Below are 21,595 nucleotides of genomic sequence, written 5' to 3'. Positions count from 1 at the left end.
AAATGGTCTCTCAGGTTCTGTAAGAATTTTCTCATTCCAGTGAGCATACACATAAACTTAAAATCTATGGTTTTCCCCACATTTGGGGGAATAAAAAATTGGGGGAAAGGTTGTATGTTTTTCTTCCTGCTCAGTTTATCACCTATCTTTCTATTCTAGTCCTCTAAGAATGAATACAGAATAAATATGTTGGCTAAAATGTAAGACAAGGTTATGGATAAGGGGATTGTTGCAGAAGGCTTTCTTTTATTTTAGAACTTCAAATTTAAGCAATTATCATCTTCTAAGGACCTCTATCACGTAGTGAAATCATTTGAAAGTCCTTTCCCTTCATTACAAATTCCTAAAGTCAGGGAATAGGTTTTCCCTATCCTTTTTCTTCCTCCCAACCCCAGATGCTTGAACAAAGCACAAATTGTAGAGGCAATTTGGATAAATAATAAATGAATTCCTAAAAGAAAGCTATAGAAATGAATTACCAAAATCATTTCTTTTTTGGGCTCTTGCCTCATCTGAAACCTAAATAAAAGTAACATCCTATATTGTAATCTGTACTATCTCTTCACTCCAAGGAAGATAAATACTTTTGAAGAAATTTTAATTGTTTTTCTCCCCATTTATAATTTGTAAATTCTACACTTCTAATTTTAGTGCTTTAACAAATGATTCTCCTGTATATTAGCTGTGCTATTAAGTTTTAGGGGATTACAAAAGAGTTTTATTAATTCCAATATCCTCTTAACTCTTCTGAACCACTCTAAGATTTCATGCATTAAGGTAAAATGGCCCCAAAGTAGATTCACATGCAGTTTCTTAAGACTATGGACTTGTTAACATCTCCAAGGGGTTCCTCAACCTTTGCTGAGTTTGGTTTGTTTGAGGTCTTTGCTTTACCATCTTTAGCTGTTTGTTTCATACTCTTCCCCATATGTATGTACATGCATACATGTTTTTGTTCCTACAGTGCTTCTTATTTCATCTTTTCTAATGCATGCAATTGTCCTGTTCTATGTTATTAACAAAGGTTTATATAATAACACAACACCACCATGGAAATTCAAATATGTGGTAGAAAGTATATGAAATGATTTTCAACTCCAAACTATCTGAGCAAAATTTAAAGAGTAACCTCATCCTTCTGAAAATGATTATTCATACATTTCACTGCAGAAATATGTTTTCTCCAGATTCTCTGGGATGTTATGTAATGTATAGTATGAGCTCATTATCTTCTAAAATCTGGAACTTTGGAATTCTGAAAGGGTTTTAGATAGAAAAAAAAAACCCAAAACACCTCCATAATTAGGCTTCTTTCACCCAGCTCTTAATGTTGGAGTTCCTCAAGCTTCTGTTCTTGGTCTGCTGCTTTTTTCACACAGCACACGCTTCTTAAGCAATTTTATTTACTCTTAGTAACTTCATTACATTCATAATCTATTCTTCCCAGTTCTCTATCGAAATCCCTGACCTCTCCTCTGAGCTTCAGAGCTAGTCTGGATTATTGAGGTGTAAATAAAGACAGCCCTCTCCCTTTAGAATTTGGGTGCAATTCATAAATAGACACAAGAATGTAATGGAGATCAAAACTTCAGTAACAGCTGGAAAGCTTGCTTTGAGAAAATAGCAAAAAGATAGCACCAAAAGGAAGCTAAGCCATGCATTTGCAATGACTCATTATTTTATGGGGGTAATGAGTAACATTCCTGAGTGGGAGATGAGAGTAGGAATTTCTGCTTTTTGGACTGATGCAGCAATATGGGGTAAGAGAAAGAATGGTTCCCTTCACACTCTCTTAATTTTATTACCTTATTAGCTGAAAAACATCCCAAGTGTTACTAGAGTGATCTATCTAAAATACAAAATTGATTATATCTTTCCCTTCCTTTAAATTATTCAGTGGCTCTTTGTCACCTATGATAATGTCCAAAGTTTTAGCGTAGCCTATCAGCCTTCTAAACTTCCAACTTGGAAAGGAAATAACCTTCCTGTTATTTCCTGTCACTCCTTTCCTCTCTTATTTTATTCTCAATTAATATTGTACTTATTGCTATTTCATACTTCTGGCCTTTGAGCTTGCCCCACAAGGCTAAGGACTTTGTTTTGTTGGTTCATCATAGTTTCCCAGTACCTAGGACACTCCTAGTAGCCACTCAATAAAATATTTGCTGAATATATAAGTGATTGAATGATAAAAATATTCATAACAAAAAAGTTAATATATTTGACATAAAGTGAGTATGTAAATTGATATGAACAATAAGGCCTTAATAGACAGACAATTAACCTGAATAGAAAGTCTATGAAAGAACAAATGCTAAATTTAGAGAGTGTGGTTGCTTGAATTTAAAAACACCTTTTTGTACAGTTTTAACTTCTGGAAGCATATTGATGTCTTCACATTAAAAAAAAAACTACATTAAATCTACAAGACAGAAGGAGCAATCTAAAATTGAATACAAACAAAAACAAATGAACCCCATTATATATCAAATGAATTATATAGCTAGATTAAAAAGAAAAAAATGAACACAGGTAACTTTTTTAAAATTTTAAAGTAGCTTTTTAAAGTAACTTTTGAGCACAGTGCTTTACTATACAGCTTCAGTCTAGGGGAGAAAAAAACATATCTTGAATTCTTCTTAGTGGATTTGTATTTCATAGTGATATGGGTGAAACAGCTCTGAACCTGTGTTATACGTATTGTAGGACTGACCAAATCAATAAAGTGTTAATATTATTGGGTTCTCACTGTGAAAAGAAATATACAGAATGTGGAAAGGCAATAAAGAATCCTGTGGGGTTGGACTGGAATTGGAAAATTGGAAATATATATATTTTCCTAGCCTTGTCTGCTAAAAGAGTCTAGTAGCAATGACACTTCAGTAGCAATGAATATACCTAGTACCAAATCTTTATTTCTAAATACCATTCCTCATTAAAAGAAACCAGAGCTTCTTGGAGAAATGATTGATTCTGGGGCTGGGGCAGAGCAGGTACATGGTAAGTCCAAAACATCATATTGTGGCAGAAAGTAAGAAAATGTGCCCCCCTCAAACGGAGGTGTATCTAAAGGACACAGGGGTCAACTTGAAGGAACTCCCACTGGCCCTTCAAGTTGGACAATCTTGGACAATTGCCAAATCTTGGACAGAGAATCAATACAAATAATGAAATTAGTGGATTATAACTCATTGAATAAAATAAAAATCCAAGAGCCCATCTTGATGATAAGTGGATAAACAAGGAAATAAATAAATAGAGAAGTAGGGAGAGCTCTTCTTTACAGTAGAATGCAACTGATAAGTATGAAGGGAGCAGTAGATTTGGAAAATAAACATTTTGCAAACATCATAGTAAAGATTGGTTTGGGCAAAAATCAGTTGTTGCCAAATCTTAGGAGAGTTTTCTGACTTATTTTTGCAACTTTTCTCTGAATTTTATTTTATTTCATTTTTTGGCTGCACTGTGTCTTCGTTGCTGCATGCAGGCTTTCTCTAGTTGCGGCGAGCAGGGGCTACTCTTCGTTACGGTGCACAGCCTTCTCATTGTGGTGGCTTCTCTTGTTGCGGAGCACAGGCTCTAGGTGCACAGGCTTCAGTAGTTGCAGCATGCAGGCTCAGTAGTTGTGGCTCACGGGCTCTAGAGCACAGGCTCAGTAGTTGTGGTGCACGGGCTTGTTTGCTCCGCGGCATGTGGGATCCTCCTGGATCAGGAATCGAACCCATGTCCCCTGCATTGGCAGGAAGATTTATAACCACTGCACCACCAGGGAAGTCCCTCTCTAAGTTTTAAAGAGAACAATTACAACTTGTTAATATGCATATATGAAAATGTTTAGATTTACTAATAACCCAAAACAAAGTGAGACACCATTTTTTTGCCTTTATGTATACATAAGAATTTATGTATTTATTCTTAACGATAATATCTGTATTTAAAAAGTTACAGTGACATCGATACTCTCATACTCTGATTATTGGAGAGTAGGATGCTATTATCATATCATTTGAAAAGCAGTTTTCTGGGGACCAGGTCAGGTTCAAGACAGCAGCATAGGAAGATGCTGAGCTAACTTCCTCCTGTGGGCACACCAAAATTACAACTACTTGCAGAGCAACAATCTCTGAGAACAACCTGAAGACTAGCAGAAAAGATTTCCCACAACTAAAGATATAAAGAAGGAACCACAATGAGATGGTTGAGGGGGCAGAGACATGGTCTGGTCAGGACCCACAGCCCCAATGTAGTGACCCACAAATGGGAAAGATATCACGGCCACGTAAGTCCTCCCAGTGTAGTGAGGAGTCTGAGCCCCATATCAGGTTCCCCAGCTAGGGCATCCTATGCAAGGAAGATAAGCTCCCAAAACTTCTGGCTTTGAAAACCAGTGAGGCGTATGTTTGGGAGAGCCAGAGGGCTGTAGGAAACTGAAACTGCTCTTATGGGTGCATGCAAAATCTCACATGCTCTGAGGCCCACTGCAGAGAGGCAGCAGTTTGAAAGGTGCCTAGGTCAGACCCACTTGCTCATCTTGGAGAGGCCTCTTGGAGAGGCAGGAGGCAGCTGGGACTCCTACTGGGGAATGAGACACTGAGGCAGCTATTCATGTGATCTTCTACTGTGCTGACACTGATGCTGGCAGGCACATTTTGGAATCCTCCTTCTAACCTATTAGTGCTAGGGGCCTGCCCCACCCACCAGCTTGCCTGCATCACTGGCTTCGCAACTGTCTAACCACCAGAGCACTGCCCACCAGTGTGCCCACAGCAACTACACAAGGCAGGACCTCTCAGTCAGCCAGACCAGGAGCCAGTCCTGCCTACCAGTGTGCCCACAGTAGCTGGCCCCACTACAGCAGAAGGGGGCATATAGCCCACATAAGGACACCCTTTGAGCATCTAGCTCTGGTGGCCAGAGGGGAGCATGCTGTTGGACTCCATAGGACATCTCCTACATAAGGCCACTTCTCCAAGATTGGGAGAGAGAAGGAACCTACCTAATACATAGAAATAAATTTGGAGACTTAGGCAAAATGAGGAGACAGGTGAATATTTTCCAAATGAAGGAACAAAACAAAACCTCGGAAAAAGAACTAAATGAAACAGAGATAAGCAATCTACCTGATAGAGTTCAAGGTAATAATCATAAAGATGTTCACCAAACTTGTGAGAAGAATGGATGAACACAGTGAGAACTTCAACAGAGTTACAAAATATAAAAAAGAACCAATCAGAGCTGAAGAATACAATAACAGAAATGGAAAATATACGAGAGGGAATCAATGGTAGAGTAGATAATATAGAAGAATGGATAAGTGATCTAGAAGACAGAGTAGTGTATTCACACAAGCTGAATGGAAAAAAGAAGTAAAAAATTTTTAAATGAGGATAGTTTAAGGGACCTCTGGGACAACATCAGGTGTACCAACATTCACATTATATGGGTCCAAGAAGGATAAGAGAGAAAGGGCAGAGAACTTATTTGAAGAAGTAATAGCTGAAAACTTTTCTAACCTGGAGAAGGAAACAGACATCCAAGTCCAGGAAGCACAGTGTCCCAAACAGATGAACCCAAAGAGGTCCACACCAAGACCCATTATAATTAAAATGTCAAAAATTAAAATCTTAATCTTAAGAGCAGCAAGAGAAAAGCAATTAGTTACATATAAGGGAACTCTCATATCAGTTGACTTCTTGGCAGAAACTTTGCAGTCCAGAAGAAAGTGGCATGATATATTCAAAGTGCTGAAAGGAAAAAACCTACAACCAAGAATACTCTACCTGGCAAGGTTATTCAGAATTGAAGGAGAGAGAAGAGTTTTACAGACAAAAGCTAAAAGAGTTCATCACCATTAAACCAGCCTTACAAGAAAGGTTAAAAGGAGTTCTCTAAGCAGAAAAGGCCACAACTAGAAATAATAGAATTATGAAAGAAAAAATATCACTGGTAAAGGCAAACATATAATAAAGATAGTGGATTAACCACTTACAGAGCTAGTAGACAGCTTAACATGGGGAGGGGGTAAAATTTTAGAGCTTGTAAAATGTGTTCAAACTTAAGAGATCATGAACTTAGAATAGACACCTATATACATAGATTGTTACCTATGAACCTAGTGGTAACCATAAACCAAAAACTTATAATAGATACACAAAAAATGAGAAAGGAACCCAAACATAACACTAAAGATACTCATCAAGTCACAAGGGAAGAGAGCAAGAGAAGAAAAAAGGAACAGAGAAGAACTACAAAACAACCAGAAAACAGTTAACAAAATGGCAATAAGTACATGCCTATCAATAATTAATTTAAATGTAAATGGACTAAATGCTCCATACAAAACATATAAGGTGGCTGAATGGATAAAAAACAAGACCCATAAATATGCTGCCTACCAAGACTCATTTTATTTTTATTTATTTATTTATTTGTTTTAAAAATAAATTTATTTTATTTACTTATTTTTGGCTGCATTGGGTCCCTGCTGCTGCGTTCGGTCTTTTCTCTAGTTGCAGTGAGCAGAGGCCACTCCCCACTGCAGTGCACGGACCTCTCACTGCGGTGGCCTCTCCTGCTGCGAAGCACAGACTCCAGGCATGTGGGCTTCAGCAGTTGTGGCACGCAGGCTCAGCAGCTGTGGCCTGTGGGCTCTAGAGCACGGGCTCTAGAGCGCAGGCTCAGTAATTGTGGCACACTGGCTTAGCTGCTCCATGGCATGTGGGATCCTCCTGGGCCAGGGTTCAAACCCGTGTCCCCTGCATTGGCAGGCGGATTCTCAACAACTGCACCACCAGGGAAGCCCCCAAGACTCATTTTAGATCTAAAGATACACACAGACTGAAAGTGAGGGGATGGAAAAAGATATTCCATGCTAATGGAAATAAAAAGAAAGCTGGACTAGCAATACTTAGACAAAATAGACATCAAAACAAAGACTGTAACAAGAGAAAAAGAAGAGCATTACATAATGATAAAAGGTATCAATCCAACAAGAAGATATAACATGTATAAATACATATACACCCAAAATAGGAGCACCTAAATACATAAAGCAAATATTAACAAACACAAAGGGAGAAACTGACATTAACACAGTAATAGTAGGGGACTTTAACACCCACTTACATCAATAGACAGATCATCAAAACAGAAAATCAGTAAGGAAACATTGGCCTTAAATGATACATTAGACCAACTGAACTTAACAGATATATATGGAACATTCCATCCAAAACCAGCAGAATACACATTCTTTTCAAGTGCATATGGAACATTCTCCAGATATATAGCTTGCTAGGCCACAAATCTAGTCTCAACAAATTTAAGAGGACAGAAATTATATCAAGCATCTTTTCTGACCAAATGATATGAAATTAGGAATCAATTACAGGAAAAAAAATGGGAAAAACACAAAAACACGTAGAGACTAAACTCCATGTTAATTAAAAAAAAAAACAAAAACCAATGGGTCAATGAAGAAATCAAAGAGGAAATCAGAAAATACCTTAAGAAAAATAAAAGTACAACTTTCCAAAATCTATAGGACTTAGCAAAAGCAGTTCTGAGAGAGAAGTTTAGCAATACAGGCCTATCCCAGGAAATGAGAAAAATCTCAGTCTAACCTTACACCTAAAGGAACTAGAAAAAGAATAACAAACAAAAAAATTAGTAGATGGAGGAAATAATAAAGATCAGAGTGGAAGTAAATGAGCTAGAGATAAAAAAGATAGAAAAGATCAAGGAAACTAAGAGCTGGTTGTTTGAAAAGATAAACAACATTTATAAACCTTTAGCCAAACTGATCAAGAAAAAAGAGGGCCCAAATAAATAAAATTATAAATTAAAAAGGAGAAATTCCAACTGACACCACAGAAATACAAAGGATCATAAGATACTACTACAAACAATTACACACCAACAAATTGGATAACCTAGAACAAATGGATAAACTGAATCAGGAAGAAATAGAAGCAGACCGCTACTAGCAGTGAAACTGAATCATTAATCAAAAAACTCCCAATAAACTAAAGAATTCACAGGGGAATTCTTTTTTTTTTTTTTTTTTTTTTTGCGGTACGCAGCCCTCTCACTGTTGTGGCCTCTCCCGTTGCGGAGCACAGGCTCCGGACGCGCAGGCTCAGCGGCCATGGCTCAAGGGCCCAGCCGCTCCGCAGCATGTGGGATCTTCCTGAACCGGGGCACGAACCCATCTCCTCTGCATCGGCAGGCGGACTCTGAACCACTGTGCCACCAGGGAAGCCCCGTGAATTCTTCTTTTAATAAAAATAATGCTATGAACGTTTGTATACAAGTATTTTTTTAAGGTTTTTTTTTTTAATTAATTTATTTTTGGCTGCATTGGGCCTTCATTTCTGCGCACAGGCTTTCTCTGGTTGCAGACAGCGGGGACTACTGTTCGTTGCTGCAGTGTGCGGGCTTCTCATTGCAGTGGCTCCTCTTGTTGCAGAACATGGGCTCTAGGTGCACAGGCTTCAGTAGTTGCAGCACATGGGCTCAGTAGTTGTGGCTCGCAGGCTCTAGAGCACAGGCTCAGAAGTTGTGGTGCATGGACTTAGTTTCTCCATGGCATGTGGGATCTTCCCAGACCAGGGATCAAACCCGTGTCCCTTGCATTGGCAGGCTGATTCTTATCCACTGTGCCATCAGGGAAGTCCCTTCACAGGTGAATTCTATCAAACATTTGTAGAAGAGTTAATACCTATCCTTTTCAAACTATTCCAAAAAACTGAAGAGAAAGGAACACTTCCAAACTCCTTCTGTGAGGCCACCATTGCCCAGATGCCAAAACCAAAGAAACTACAAAAAAAAAGAGAGAGAAAATTACATGCCAATATCCCTGATGAACATGGATGCAAAAATCCTCAACAAAATATTAGCAAATTAAATTCAACAATACATTAAAAGGATCATACATGATCAAGTGGCATTTATCCCAGGGATGGTTCAATGTCCACAAATTAACCAGTGTGATATACCACATTAACAAACCAAGGATAAAAATTCTATCATCTCAATAGATGCACAAAAAGCTTCTGACAAAATTCAACATCCATTTATAATAAAAACTCTCAACAAAGTGGGTATAGAGGTAATATACCTCAACATAATAAAGGCCATATATGACAAAATCACAGCTAATATCATAGTCAACAGTGAAAAGTTGAAAGCATTTCCTCTAAGATCAGGAATATGACAAGGATGCCCACTCTTGTCACTTTTATTCAACTAGTAGTGGAAGTTCTAGCCACAGCAATCAGAAAATAAAATAAATAAATAAAGAGACTCTAAATTGGAAAGAGAAAAGTAAGATTGTCACTGTTTGCAGGTGAAATTATACTACTATATATAGAAAACCTGAAAGAGGCCACCAAAAAACTATTAGAACTAATAAATGAATTCAGTAAATTTGCAGGATATAAAATTAATATACAGAAATCCATTGTGTTTCTGTACACTAATAATCTATCAGAAAGAGAAATTAAGAAAACAATACCATTTACAATTCCATCAAAAATAATAAAATACCTAGGAATAAATTTAACCAAGGAGGTGAGAGACCTGTATTCTAAAAACTGTAAGACATTGATGAAAGAAATTGAAGTTGAAACAAATAAATGGAAATATATACCAAGCTCGTGGACTGAAAGAATTAATGTTGTTAAAATGGCCATACGACCCAGGGTAATCTACAGATTCAATGAAATCCTTAATAAAATACCAATGGCATTTTTCACAGAGCTAGAACAAATGATCCTAAAATTTGTATGGAACCACAACAGACTCAAATAGCCAAAGCAATCTTGAGAAAGAAGAACAGAGCGGGAGGTATCACACTCCCTGATTTCAAACTATACTACAAAGCTATAGTAATCAAAGCAGTATCATGCTGGCACAAAAAGAGCCACATAAATCAGTGGAACAGAAAGAGAGCCCAGAAATAAACCCATGCTTATATGGTCAATTAATCTGTGACAAAGGAGGAAAGAATATACAATGGGGAAAAGATAATCTCTCCAATAAATGCTGTTGGGAAAACTGGACAACTTCATGCAAAAGAATCAAACTGGACACTTTCTTACACTGTATACAAAAATAAACTTGAAATGGATTAAAGACTTTAAGACCTGAAATTTTAAAACTTCTAGAAGAAAACAGGCAGTATGCTCTTTGACATTGATCTTAGCAATATTTTTTGAATATTTTTCCTCAGGCAAGTGAGACAAAACCAAAAATAAACAAATGGGACTAAATCAAACTAAAAAGCTTTGCATAGGAAAGGAAACCATCAATAAAATGAGAAAACAACCTACTGATTGGGATAAAATATTTGCAAACAATATATCTGATAAAAGCTTAATATCCAATATATAAAGAACTCAAATGACTCAACATTACAAAAAAAAAAAAAAAAAAAACCTAACAATCCAATTAAAAAATGGGCAGGGAACCTGAATAGACATTTTTCCAAAGAAGATATACAGATGGCCAAGAGACATATGAAAAGATGCTCAACATCACTAATCACCAGGGAAATGCAAATCAAAACCACAATGAGATATCATTCACACGTCTTCAAAGGGCTATCATCAAAAAGATAGCAAATAACATGTGTTGCTGAGGGTGTGGAGAAGAAAGAACCCTCTAGCACTGTTGGTGGAAATGTAAATTGGTGCAGCCACTATGGAGAGCAGTGTGGAGATTTCTCAAAAAATTAAAAATAGAACTACCAAATGATCCAGCAATTCCACTTCTAGATGTTTACCCAAGGAAAACTTATACCCTAATTCAAAAAGATAAAAGCACCCCTATTTTCAATTAGCATTATTAACAATAGTCAAGATATCGAAGCAACCTAAGTGCCTACTGATAGATGAATGAATAAAGAAGATGTAGTATATATACACAATGGAATATTTACAGCCATAAAAAAGAATGAAATCTTGCCATTTGCAGCAATATGGATGGAACTAGAGGGTATTACGCTAAGTGACATAAGTCAGACAAAGACAAATATATTACTTATGTGTGGAATCTAAAAACCAAAACACATGAACAAACAAAACAAAAACAGACTCATAGATGCAGAGAACAAACTGGTGATTGCCAGAGGCAAAGGGAGTTTGGGGGTTGTGCAAAATAAGTGAAGGGGATTAAGAAGTACAAACTTCCAGTTATAAAATAAGTCACAAGGATGTAGTATACAGCATAAAGAATATGGCCAGTAATATTGAAATAACATTGTATGGGAATAGATGGTTACTTTTTGAGTTGATCATTTCATAATGTATTTAAATATCAAATAACTATGCTGTACACCTGAAACTAACATAATATTGTATGTCAACTATACTTCAATTTAAAAAAGAAGAAAAAGGGGAAAAAAAGAAAATAAATTTACTGCAAATGTATTAAGTTATTCCAATAGTTCCTAGGACTCTTATAATAAGGGGAAAAAATACAAACAGGAAGGAAATGTGCCAAGATTTCTCCTAAGCATTGTTTAAAACAGTGAAAAGTTGGAAACAACACATTATTTTTTAAAATGCAAATGTTTAAGGAAATGTGATACACCCATTAATGGAATATTTAGGAGACACTGATGTTCATAAAGAATGGGAAAAATTTTATGGTAAATTAAAATGCAGGATACTGTGTTTATAGTACCACTATATTAAATATGTAACACTAAAGTTATCTATATTTATATATTATATATATTTATAAAAGTAGTGGATGAGATTAAATGAAATGTTTGTGCTTGGGTGGTGAAAGTCTGGACAATTTTATTTTTTCTATTTTTCTTTATTTTCTAAATTTTCTAAACTCTATAAATTTGATTTTCAAATATGGGAAACTAGTGATATATGCTGCATTTTTATGTTCTTACTTTTTAAAAGATTTATTTAACTGGTTCTTGAATTCATTTGAAGATGTGTTGACAGCTGTATCTTCTGTTACAATTGCTGAGGTTGCACGTGACAATAAGGAAGTTCAGGATGCTATGGCCATGGAAGGAGCCATTCCTCCTCTGGTGGCTCTTTTTATGGGAAAACAACTTGGTGTTCAAGTGAAGGGTGCAATGGCTGTGGAAGCACTGGCAAGTTACAACCCTGCTATACAGAGAGCATTTCTGGAAAAATCACTAAGTAAATATCTTTTAAAACTCCTCAAGGTAGGAATTTTACGATTCTTTTTCATTTTTCTTAGATAAAGCATTCAATATTGAATTTAGTTAAGTGAAAAGAAAACTAAAACCAATTCTAGAATAAACATTTTATCAAACATAGATTCCTACGGTATTCAATAAATCCTCATTGACTGAATAGAATACTTTTTTAAATAGGCATTTCAAATAGATGTTAAGGAACAAGGAGCTGTAGCACTTTGGGCCTTGGCAGGACAAACACTAAAACAACAAAAGTATATGGCAGAACAGATTGGATACAACTTTATAATAAATATGCTTCTATCACCATCAGCTAAAATGCAGTATGTTGGTAAGTTATTTTCTATGCATAAATCTGTACAATATAGAACCAGACATTGGAGTATCACACATGTTTCTTGCTTATTGTTGCCAGGAGGTGAAGCAGTCATAGCGCTAAGTAAGGACAGCAGGATACACCAAAATCAAATATGTGAAGGGAATGGAATTGCACCACTGGTTCGCTTACTAAGGATTAGTAAAATAGCTGAAGGAACACTTCTGAGTGTCATCAAAGCAGTGGGATCCATCTGTATCGGTTTGTACGTTTATCCTCAGTTTTAAAAATATCAGTAAATACTTCTCTTCCTCTCTATCCCTACTGTTGCAGCCCTTAACCATATTTAATCTGTTATTATAATGTTTTTATTTCTCCAAGACCTTAATGAGTAAAAGTGGTGTAGTTAAGCATATTGTATCAGTCTTGCTCTTGAGTTCTGGTTAGAATGAGAAATGAGGACCATGAGCCTTGGCTATTTTGACTTAAAGGGATATCCTTTTTTAAGTTAAGAGAAAAATATTTCTTATTTTGAATCTCAGGAACTATATGTTTTTGAAGATATAGAAGTGTTTCTAGTGCTGTGGCACATTTTTCGATTCCAGTCTCTTTCTGTAGTGATTCTTTGTTTACATAGTGGCCACTAGGTCTAGTTGTTCCTTTCTTTGCAGAGGAATTAACCTTTTGGGATATCTGAAAAATGTTGTGGAATTGTTGGTGATTGACTTACCAAAAATAAAAGATCAGGTTCTTTGCTGACCTGCATGTATGTATGGGGACTGATTGAGACTGCTTCCTGTAGGCAAGAGAAAAAAAAAAACCTAAAACTTTATTTCTAGTCCATTGTATTTCCAGAAAAAATAAATTAAAAATTCTAGCTGAAGAACATAGGACTTGGTTTCAAAATTTTTTTTTTCCTTTTTTCTTAGAAAAGCTACTTTACTGAAATTCACTAACTGCTTGCAGGCAATCAAGTCAGGCAAGATAATTTTGTTGTTGTTGTTTTAGCCAGAGTCTATGGTATAAATTATTTCTAAAATTCTAGTAAATGATAACACAAATACAAAGATAACTGATATACGTGTGTGTTTTCAATTTCTTCTCATTAGTTTACTTCAAAGCTGTCCACATTTGCCATAGACAAGTTCTTGCCATAGACAAGAACTACAGAAAAAAACTTGTTTTCAAACTCACCAGCTTAGACTCTTTACACACACATACCCCTTCCTTTTTCTTCTTCATCATGTTTATGTTTTCTTCTATACCCTTGAACATATAGAACATATTTAAAATAGCTGTTTTAACATCCCTGTAACTAGTTCCAGCATATCTGTTACTTCTGGGTCTCTTGCTATTGGCTGATTTTTTCTTGATTATGAATCATATTTTCCTGCTTCTTTGCACACCTAGCGCTTTTAAAATGTGACAGTTTTTTAAAAGTGCTATTGAAATACAGTTTACATATAAGAAGATATTTAAATAAAATAAACAATAGAATAAAATATTAAATACATTATTTAGAGTGTACAGTTTGATGAGTTTTGACATATGTATTCAGCACTGACACCATCAGCACAATCAAGTAAGTGAATATAATCATCACCTCCAAATGTTTCATTGTCCCTTCCTAATTCCTCCCTCTTTGCACCCCATCCCCAGATAACCACTGATCTGGGTTTTTTTCCTTATGATCTGAGAATGGCTTTATTGTATTTTACATATTAAAACATAAGCTTCTGATTTTTTTCTTTAAAAAATAATGTGCTGATTTGAATTTATGACATGGATCCTAACAGCACAAAATTACTTTTAAAATTTGATATTAAATGATCTTACCACTGATTTTTCTATAACTATAGATTAGTTTGCATTTTCTAGAATTTTATGTAAATGGAATTATACATGTGTACTTTTTTCTTGCTTCTTTCACTCAGCATGATTATTTTGACATTCATCCATATTATTGTATCAAATATCAATAAAATACTTCTCTTTCAATGCTGAGTAGTATTCCATTGTATGGTGTGATGGTTAGTTTTATGCCTTATGATATACATACATACATACATATACATCCCGTTGGTTCTTTCTTTGGAAAACCCTAATGCTTATGGATATATTATGATTTGTTTACCCAGGCACCCATTGAAGGACATTTGGATTGTTTCCTGTTTCTTGCTATATTGTAAATAAAACTGTTACGAACATTTGTGTTCAAGTTTTGGTATAGACAGGTTTTCATTTCTCGTGGGTAAATATCTAGAAGTAGGATTGCTGGGTCATATGGTAGGTGTATGTTTCACTTTTAAAGAAACTGCCAGATTGATTTTCAAAGTAGTGTTACCACTTTGCACTTCTACTACCTGTGTGTGAGTTCCAGTAGCTTCACATCCTCATCAACATTTAGTATGGTAATTTTATTATTGTAGTGGATATGTAGTAAATCTTATTGTGGTTTTAATTAGCATTTTCCTAATGACTAATGATGTAGAGCATCGTTTCATGTGTTTCTCATTTGTATATCTTCTTTTTTCTTTTTTTTTTCAATATTTCTAACAAAACTTCTAATTTTATTTTATTTTTTGTATTTTTTTTAACATCTTTATTGGAGTATAATTGCTTTACAATGGTGTGTTAGTTTCTGCTTTACAACAGAATGAATCAGTTATATATATACATATGTTCCCATATCTCTTCCCTCTTGCGTCTCCCGCCCTCCCACCCTCCCTATCCCACCCCTCCAGGCGATCACAAAGCACCGAGCTGATCTCCCTGTGCTATGCGGCTGCTTCCCACTATCTACCTTACGTTTGGCAGTGTATATATGTCCATGCCTCTCTCTCGCTTTGTCACAGCTTACCCTTCCCCCTCCCCATATCCTCAAGTCCATTCTCTAGTAGGTCTGTGTCTTTATTCCTGTCTTACCCCTAGGTTCTTCATGACATTTTTTTCCCTTAAATTCCATATATATGTGTTAGCATACGGTATTTGTCTCTCTCTTTCTGACTTACTTCACTCTGTATGACAGACTCTAGGTCTATCCACCTCATTACAAATAGCTCAATTTCGTTTCTTTTTATGGCTGAGTAATATTCCATTGTATATATGTGCCACATCTTCTTTATCCATTCATCCGATGATGGACACTTAGGTTGTTTCCATCACCGGGATAATGTAAATAGAGTTGCAATGAACATTTTGGTACATAACTCTTTTTGAATTATGGTTTTCTCAGGATATATGCCCAGTAGTGGGATTACTGGGTCATATGGTAGTTGTATTTGTAGTTTTTTAAGGAACCTCCATACTGTTCTCCACAGTGGCTGTATCAATTTACATTCCCACCAACAGTGCAAGAGGGTTCCTTTTCTCCACACCCTCTCCAGCATTTATTGTTTCTAGATTTTTTGATGATGGCCATTCTGACTGGTGTGGGATGATATCTCATTGTAGTTTTGATTTGCATTTCTCTAATTAGTGATGTTGAGCATTCTTTCATGTGTTTGTTGGCAGTCTGTATATCTTCTTTGGAGAAATGTCTATTTAGGTCTTCTGCCCATTTTTGGATTGGGTTGTTTGTTTTTTTGTTATTAAGCTGCATGAGCTGCTTATAAATTTTGGAGATTAATCCTTTGTCAGTTGCTTCATTTGCAAATATTTTCTCCCATTTTGAGGGTTGTCTTTTGGTCTTGTTTATGGTTTCCTTTGCTGTGCAAAAACTTTGAAGTTTCATTAGGTCCCATTTGTTTATTTTTGTTTTTATTTCCATTTCTCTAGGAGGTGGGTCAAAAAGGATCTTGCTGTGATTTATGTCATAGAGTGTCCTGCCTATGTTTTCCTCTAAGAGTTTGATAGTTCCTGGCCTTACATTTAGGTCTTTAATCCATTTTGAGCTTATTTTTGTGTATGGTGTTAGGGAGTGATCTAATCTCATACTTTTATATGTACCTGTCCAGTTTTCCCAGCACCACTTATTGAAGAGGCTGTCCTTTCTCCACTGTACACTCCTGCCTCCTTTATCAAAGATAAGGTGACCATATGTGCGTGGGTTTATCTCTGGGCTTTCTATCCTGTTCCATTGATCTATCTTTCTGTTTTTGTGCCAGTGCCATACTGTCTTGATTACTGTAGCTTTGTAGTATAGTCTGAAGTCAGGGAGCCTGATTCCTCCAGCTCCGTTTTTCATTCTCAAGATTGCTTTGGCTATTCAGGGTCTTTTGTGTTTCCATACAAATTGTGAAATTTTTTGTTCTAGTTCTGTGAAAAATGCCTGTGGTAGTTTGATAGGGATTGAATTGAATCTGTAGATTGCTTTGGGTAGTAGAGTCATTTTCACAATGTTGATTCTTCCAATCCAAGAACATGATATATCTCTCCAGCTATTTGTATCATCTTTAATTTCTTTCATCAGTGTCTTAGAGTTTTCTGCATATAGGTCTTCTGTCTCCTTAGGTAGGTTTATTCCTAGATATTTTATTCTTTTTGTTGCAATGGTAAATGGGAGTGTTTCCTTGATTTCACTTTCTGATTTTTCATCATTAGTGTATAGGGATGCCAGAGATTTCTGTGCATTAATTTTGTATCCTGCTACTTTACCAAATCCATTGATTAGCTCTAGCAGTTTTCTGGTAGCATCTTTAGGATTCTCTATGTATAGTATCATGTCATCTGCAAACAGTGACAGCTTTACTTCTTCCTTTCCGATTTGGATTCCTTTCATTTCCTTTTCTTCTCTGATTGCTGTGGCTAAAACTTCCAAAACTATGTTGAATAAGAGTGGTGAGAGTGGGCAACCCTGTCTTGTTTCTGATCTTAGTGGAAATGCTTTCAGTTTTTCACCATTGAGGACGATGTTGGCTGTGGGTTTGTCATATATGGCCTTTATTATATTGAGGAAAGTTCCCTCTATGCCTACTTTCTGCAGGGTTTTTATCATAAATGGGTGTTGAATTTTGTCGAAAGCTTCCTCTGCATCTATTGCAATATTCATATGGTTTTTCTCCTTCAGTTTGTTAATATGGTGTATCATGTTGATTGATTTGCATATATTGAAGAATCCTTGCATTCCTGGAACAAACCCCACTTGATCATGTTGTATGATCCGTTTAATGTGCTGTTGGATTCTGTTTGCTAGTATTTTGTTGAGGATTTTTGCATCTGTGTTCATCAGTGATATTGGCCTGTAGTTTTCTTTCTTTGTGACATCCTTCTCTGGTTTTGGTGTCAGGGTGATGGTGGCCTTGTAGAATTGAGTTTGGGAGTGTTCCTCCCTCTGCTATATTTTGGAAGAGTTTGAGAAGGATAGGTGTTAGCTCTCCTCTAAATGTTTGCTAGAATTCGCCTGTGAAGCCATCTGGTCCTGGGCTTTTGTTTGTTGGAAGATTTTTAATCACAGTTTCAATTTCAGTGCTTGTGATTGGTCTGTTCATATTTTCTATTTCTTCCTGATTCAGTCTTGGCAGGTTGTGCATTTCTAAGAATTTGTCCATTTCTTCCAGGTGGTCCTTTTTATTGTCATGGAGTTGCTTGTAGTAGTCTCTTAGGATGCTTTGTATTTCCGTGGTGTCTGTTGTAACTTCTCCTTTTTCATCTCTATTTTTATTGATTTGAGTCCTCTCCCTCTTTTTCTTGATGAGCCTGGCTAATGGTTTATCAATTTTGTTTATCTTCTCAAAGAACCAGCTTTTAGTTTTATTGATCTTTGCTATCATTTCCTTCATTTCTTTTTCATTTATTTCTGATCTGATTTTTATGATTTCTTTCCTTCTGCTAACTTTGGGGTTTTTTTTTTCTTCTTTCTCTAATTGCTTTAAGTGCAAGGTTAGGTTGTTTATTCGAGATGTTTCCTGTTTCTTAAGGTAGGATTGTATTGCTATAAACTTCCCTCTTAGAACTGCTTTTGCTGCATCCCATAGATTTTGAGTCGTCGTGTCTCCATTGTCATTTGTTTCTAGGTATTTTTTAATTTCCTCTTTGATTTCTTCAGTGATCACTTCGTTATTAAGTAGTGCATTGTTTAGCCTCCATGTGTTTGTATTTTTTACAGATCTTTTCCTGTAATTGATATCTAGTTTCATAGCATTGTGGCCAGAAAAGATACTTGATACAATTTCGATTTTCTTAAATTTACCAAGGCTTGATTTGTGACCCAAGATATGATCTATCCTGGAGAATGTTCCATGAGCACTAGAGAAAAATGTGTATTCTGTTGTTTTTGGATGGAATGTCCTATAAATATCAATTAAGTCCATCTTGTTTAATGTATCATTTAAAGCTTGTGTTTCCTTATTTATTTTCATTTTGGATGATCTGTCCATGGGTGAAAGTGGGGTGTTAAAGTCCCCTATGAATGTGTTACTGTTGATTTCCCCTTTTATGGCTGTTACTATTTGCCTTATGTATTGAGGCGCTCCTATGTTGGGTGCATAAATATTTACAATTGTTTTATCTTCTTCTTGGATCAATCCCTTGATCATTATGTAGTGTCCTTCTTTGTCTCTTCTAATAGTCTTTATTTTAAAGTCTATTTTGTCTGATATGAGAATTGCTACTCCAGCTTTCTTTTGGTTTCCACTTGCATGAAATATCTTTTTCCATCCCCTTATTTTCAGTCTGTATGTGTCCCTAGGTCTGAAGTGGGTCTCTTGTAGACAGCAAATATATGGGTCTTGTTTTGGTATCCATTCAGCCAATCTGTGTCTTTTGGTGGGAGCATTTAGTCCATTTACATTTAAGGTAATTATCGATATGTATGTTCCTATTCCCATTTTCTTAATTGTTTTGGGTTCGTTATTGTAGGTTTTTTCCTTCTCCTGTGTTTGTTGCCTAGAGAAGTTCCTTTAGCAGTTGCTGTAGAGCTGGTTTGGTAGTGCTGAACTCTCTCAGCTTTTGCTTGTCTGTAAAGGTTTTGATTTCTCCATCAAATCTGAATGAGATCCTTGCTGGGTAGAGTAATCTTGGTTGCAGGTTTTTCTCCTTCATCACTTTCAATATGTCCTGCCACTCCCTTCTGGCTTGCAGAGTTTCTGCTGAAAGATCAGCTATTAACCTTATGGGGATTCCCTTGTGTGTTATTTGTTGTTTTTCCCTTGCTGCTTTTAATATGTTTTCTTTGTATTTAAATTTTGACAGTTTGATTAATATGTGTCTTGGCATATTTCTCCTTGGATTTATCCTGTATGGGACACTCTGTGCTTCCTGGACTTGATTACTATTTCCTTTCCCATGTTAGGGAAGTTTTCAACTATAATCTCTTCAAATATTTTCTCAGTTCCTTTCTTTTTCTCTTCTTCTTCTGGAACCCCTATAATTCGAATGTTGGTGCGTTTAATGTTGTCCCAGAGGTCTCTGAGACTGTCCTCAGTTCTTTTCATTCTTTTTTCTTTATTCTGCTCTGCAGTAGTTATTTCCACTATTTTATCTTCCAGGTCACTTATCCGTTCTTCTGCCTCAGTAACTCTGCTATTGATCCCATCTAGAGTATTTTTCATTTCATTTATTGCGTTGTTCATCATTGTTTGTTTCATCTTTAGTTCTTCTAGGTCCTTGTTAAATGTTTCTTGCATTTTGTCTATTCTATTTCCAAGATTTTGGATCATCTTTACTATCATTATTCTGAATTCTTTTTCAGGTAGACTGCCTATTTCCTCTTCATTTGTTAGGTCTGGTGGGTTTGTATCTTGCTCCTTCATCTGCTGTGTGTTTTTCTGTCTTCTCATTTTGCTTATCTTACTCTGCTTGGGGTCTCCTTTTTGCAGGCTGCAGGTTCGTAGTTCCCGTTGTTTTTGGTGGCTGTCCGCAGTGGCTAAGGTTGGTTCAGTGCGTTGTGTAGGCTTCCTGGTGAAGGGGACTAGTGCCTGTGTTCTGGTGGATAAGGCTGGATCTTGTGTTTCTGGTGGGCAGGTCCATTTCTGGTGGTGTGTTTTGAGGTGTCTGTGGACTTATGATTTTAGGGAGCCTCACTGCTAATGGGTGGGGTTGTCTTCCTGTCTTGCTAGTTGTTTGGCATAGGATGTTCACCACTGTAGCTTGCTGGTCGTTGAGTGAAGCTGGGTGCTGGTGTTGAGATGGAGATCTCCGCCATTTGATATTATGTGGAGCTGGGAGGTCTCTTGTGGAGCAGTGTCCTAAAGTTGGCTCTCCCACCTCAGAGGCACAGCACTGACTACTGGCTGCAACACCAAGAGCCTTTCATCCACACGGCTCAGAATAAAAGGGAGAAAAAGTAGAAAGAAAGAATTAGTAGAAGTATAAAGAAAGAAAGAAAGAAAGGAGGGAGGGAAGGAGGGAGGGAGGGAGGGAGGAAGGAAGGAAGGAAGGAGGGGAGGAAGGAAAAAAGAAAGAAGATAAAGTAAAATAAAATAAAGTAAGATAAAATATAATAAATTTATTAAAATAAGAAAATAATTATTAAGAGAAAGAAAAAAAAAAACAACGGACGGATGGAGAGCCCTAGGACAAATTGTGGAAGCAAAGCTATACAGACAAAATCTCACATAGAATCATAAACATACACACTCACAAAAAGAGGAAAAGGGGAAAATATCATAAATCTTGCTCTCAAAGTCCACCTTCTCAATTTGTGATGATTCGTTGTCTAAAGGAGGGAAGAAAGGAAAGAAAGAATGAAGATAAAGTAAAATAAAATAAAGTTATTAAAATAAAAAGTAATTATTAAGAAAAAAAAACGGACAGATAGAACCCTCGGACAAATGGTGGAAGCCAAGCTATACAGACAAAATCTCACACAGAAGCATACACATACACACTCACAAAAAAAGGAAAAGGGGAAAAAATCATAAATCTTGCTCTCAAAGTCCACCTCCTTAATTTGGGATGATTCGTTGTCTATTCATGTATTCCACAGATGCAGGGTACATCAAATTGATTGTGGAGCTTTAATCCGCTGTTTCTGAGGCTGCTGGGAGAGATTTCCCTTTCTCTTCTTTGTTCTCACAGCTCCAAGGGGCTCAGTTTTGGATTTGGCCCCGCCTCTGCGTGTAGGTCACCAGAGGGCGTCTGTTCTTCGCTCAGACAGGATGGGGTTAAAGGAGCAGCTGATTCAGGGGCTGTGGCTCACTCAGGCCGGGGGG

General features: G+C 36.5%; 1 protein-coding gene across 2 annotated transcripts in view; it reads left to right on the top strand.

Annotated features, from left to right (window-relative positions):
* ANKAR (ankyrin and armadillo repeat containing) overlaps positions 1-21,595 on the top strand; it is an 82,065-nt gene that overhangs the window by 35,816 nt on the left and 24,654 nt on the right. For both annotated transcript variants that reach the window (XM_029225682.1, XM_029225681.1), the window contains 3 exons: positions 11,952-12,193; positions 12,365-12,518; positions 12,603-12,764. In XM_029225682.1, the coding sequence (XP_029081515.1) occupies positions 11,952-12,193; positions 12,365-12,518; positions 12,603-12,764 (558 nt within the window). The remainder of the gene's footprint in view (positions 1-11,951; positions 12,194-12,364; positions 12,519-12,602; positions 12,765-21,595) is intronic.

Source organism: Monodon monoceros, unplaced genomic scaffold, assembly GCF_005190385.1.
Source record: "Monodon monoceros isolate NGI ecotype Baffin Bay Population unplaced genomic scaffold, NGI_Narwhal_1 Super_Scaffold_16, whole genome shotgun sequence".
Lineage (NCBI taxonomy): Eukaryota > Metazoa > Chordata > Mammalia > Artiodactyla > Monodontidae > Monodon > Monodon monoceros.
Note: the sequence above shows the minus strand (reverse complement) of the source record. Positions and strands in the feature narration are given on the sequence as shown.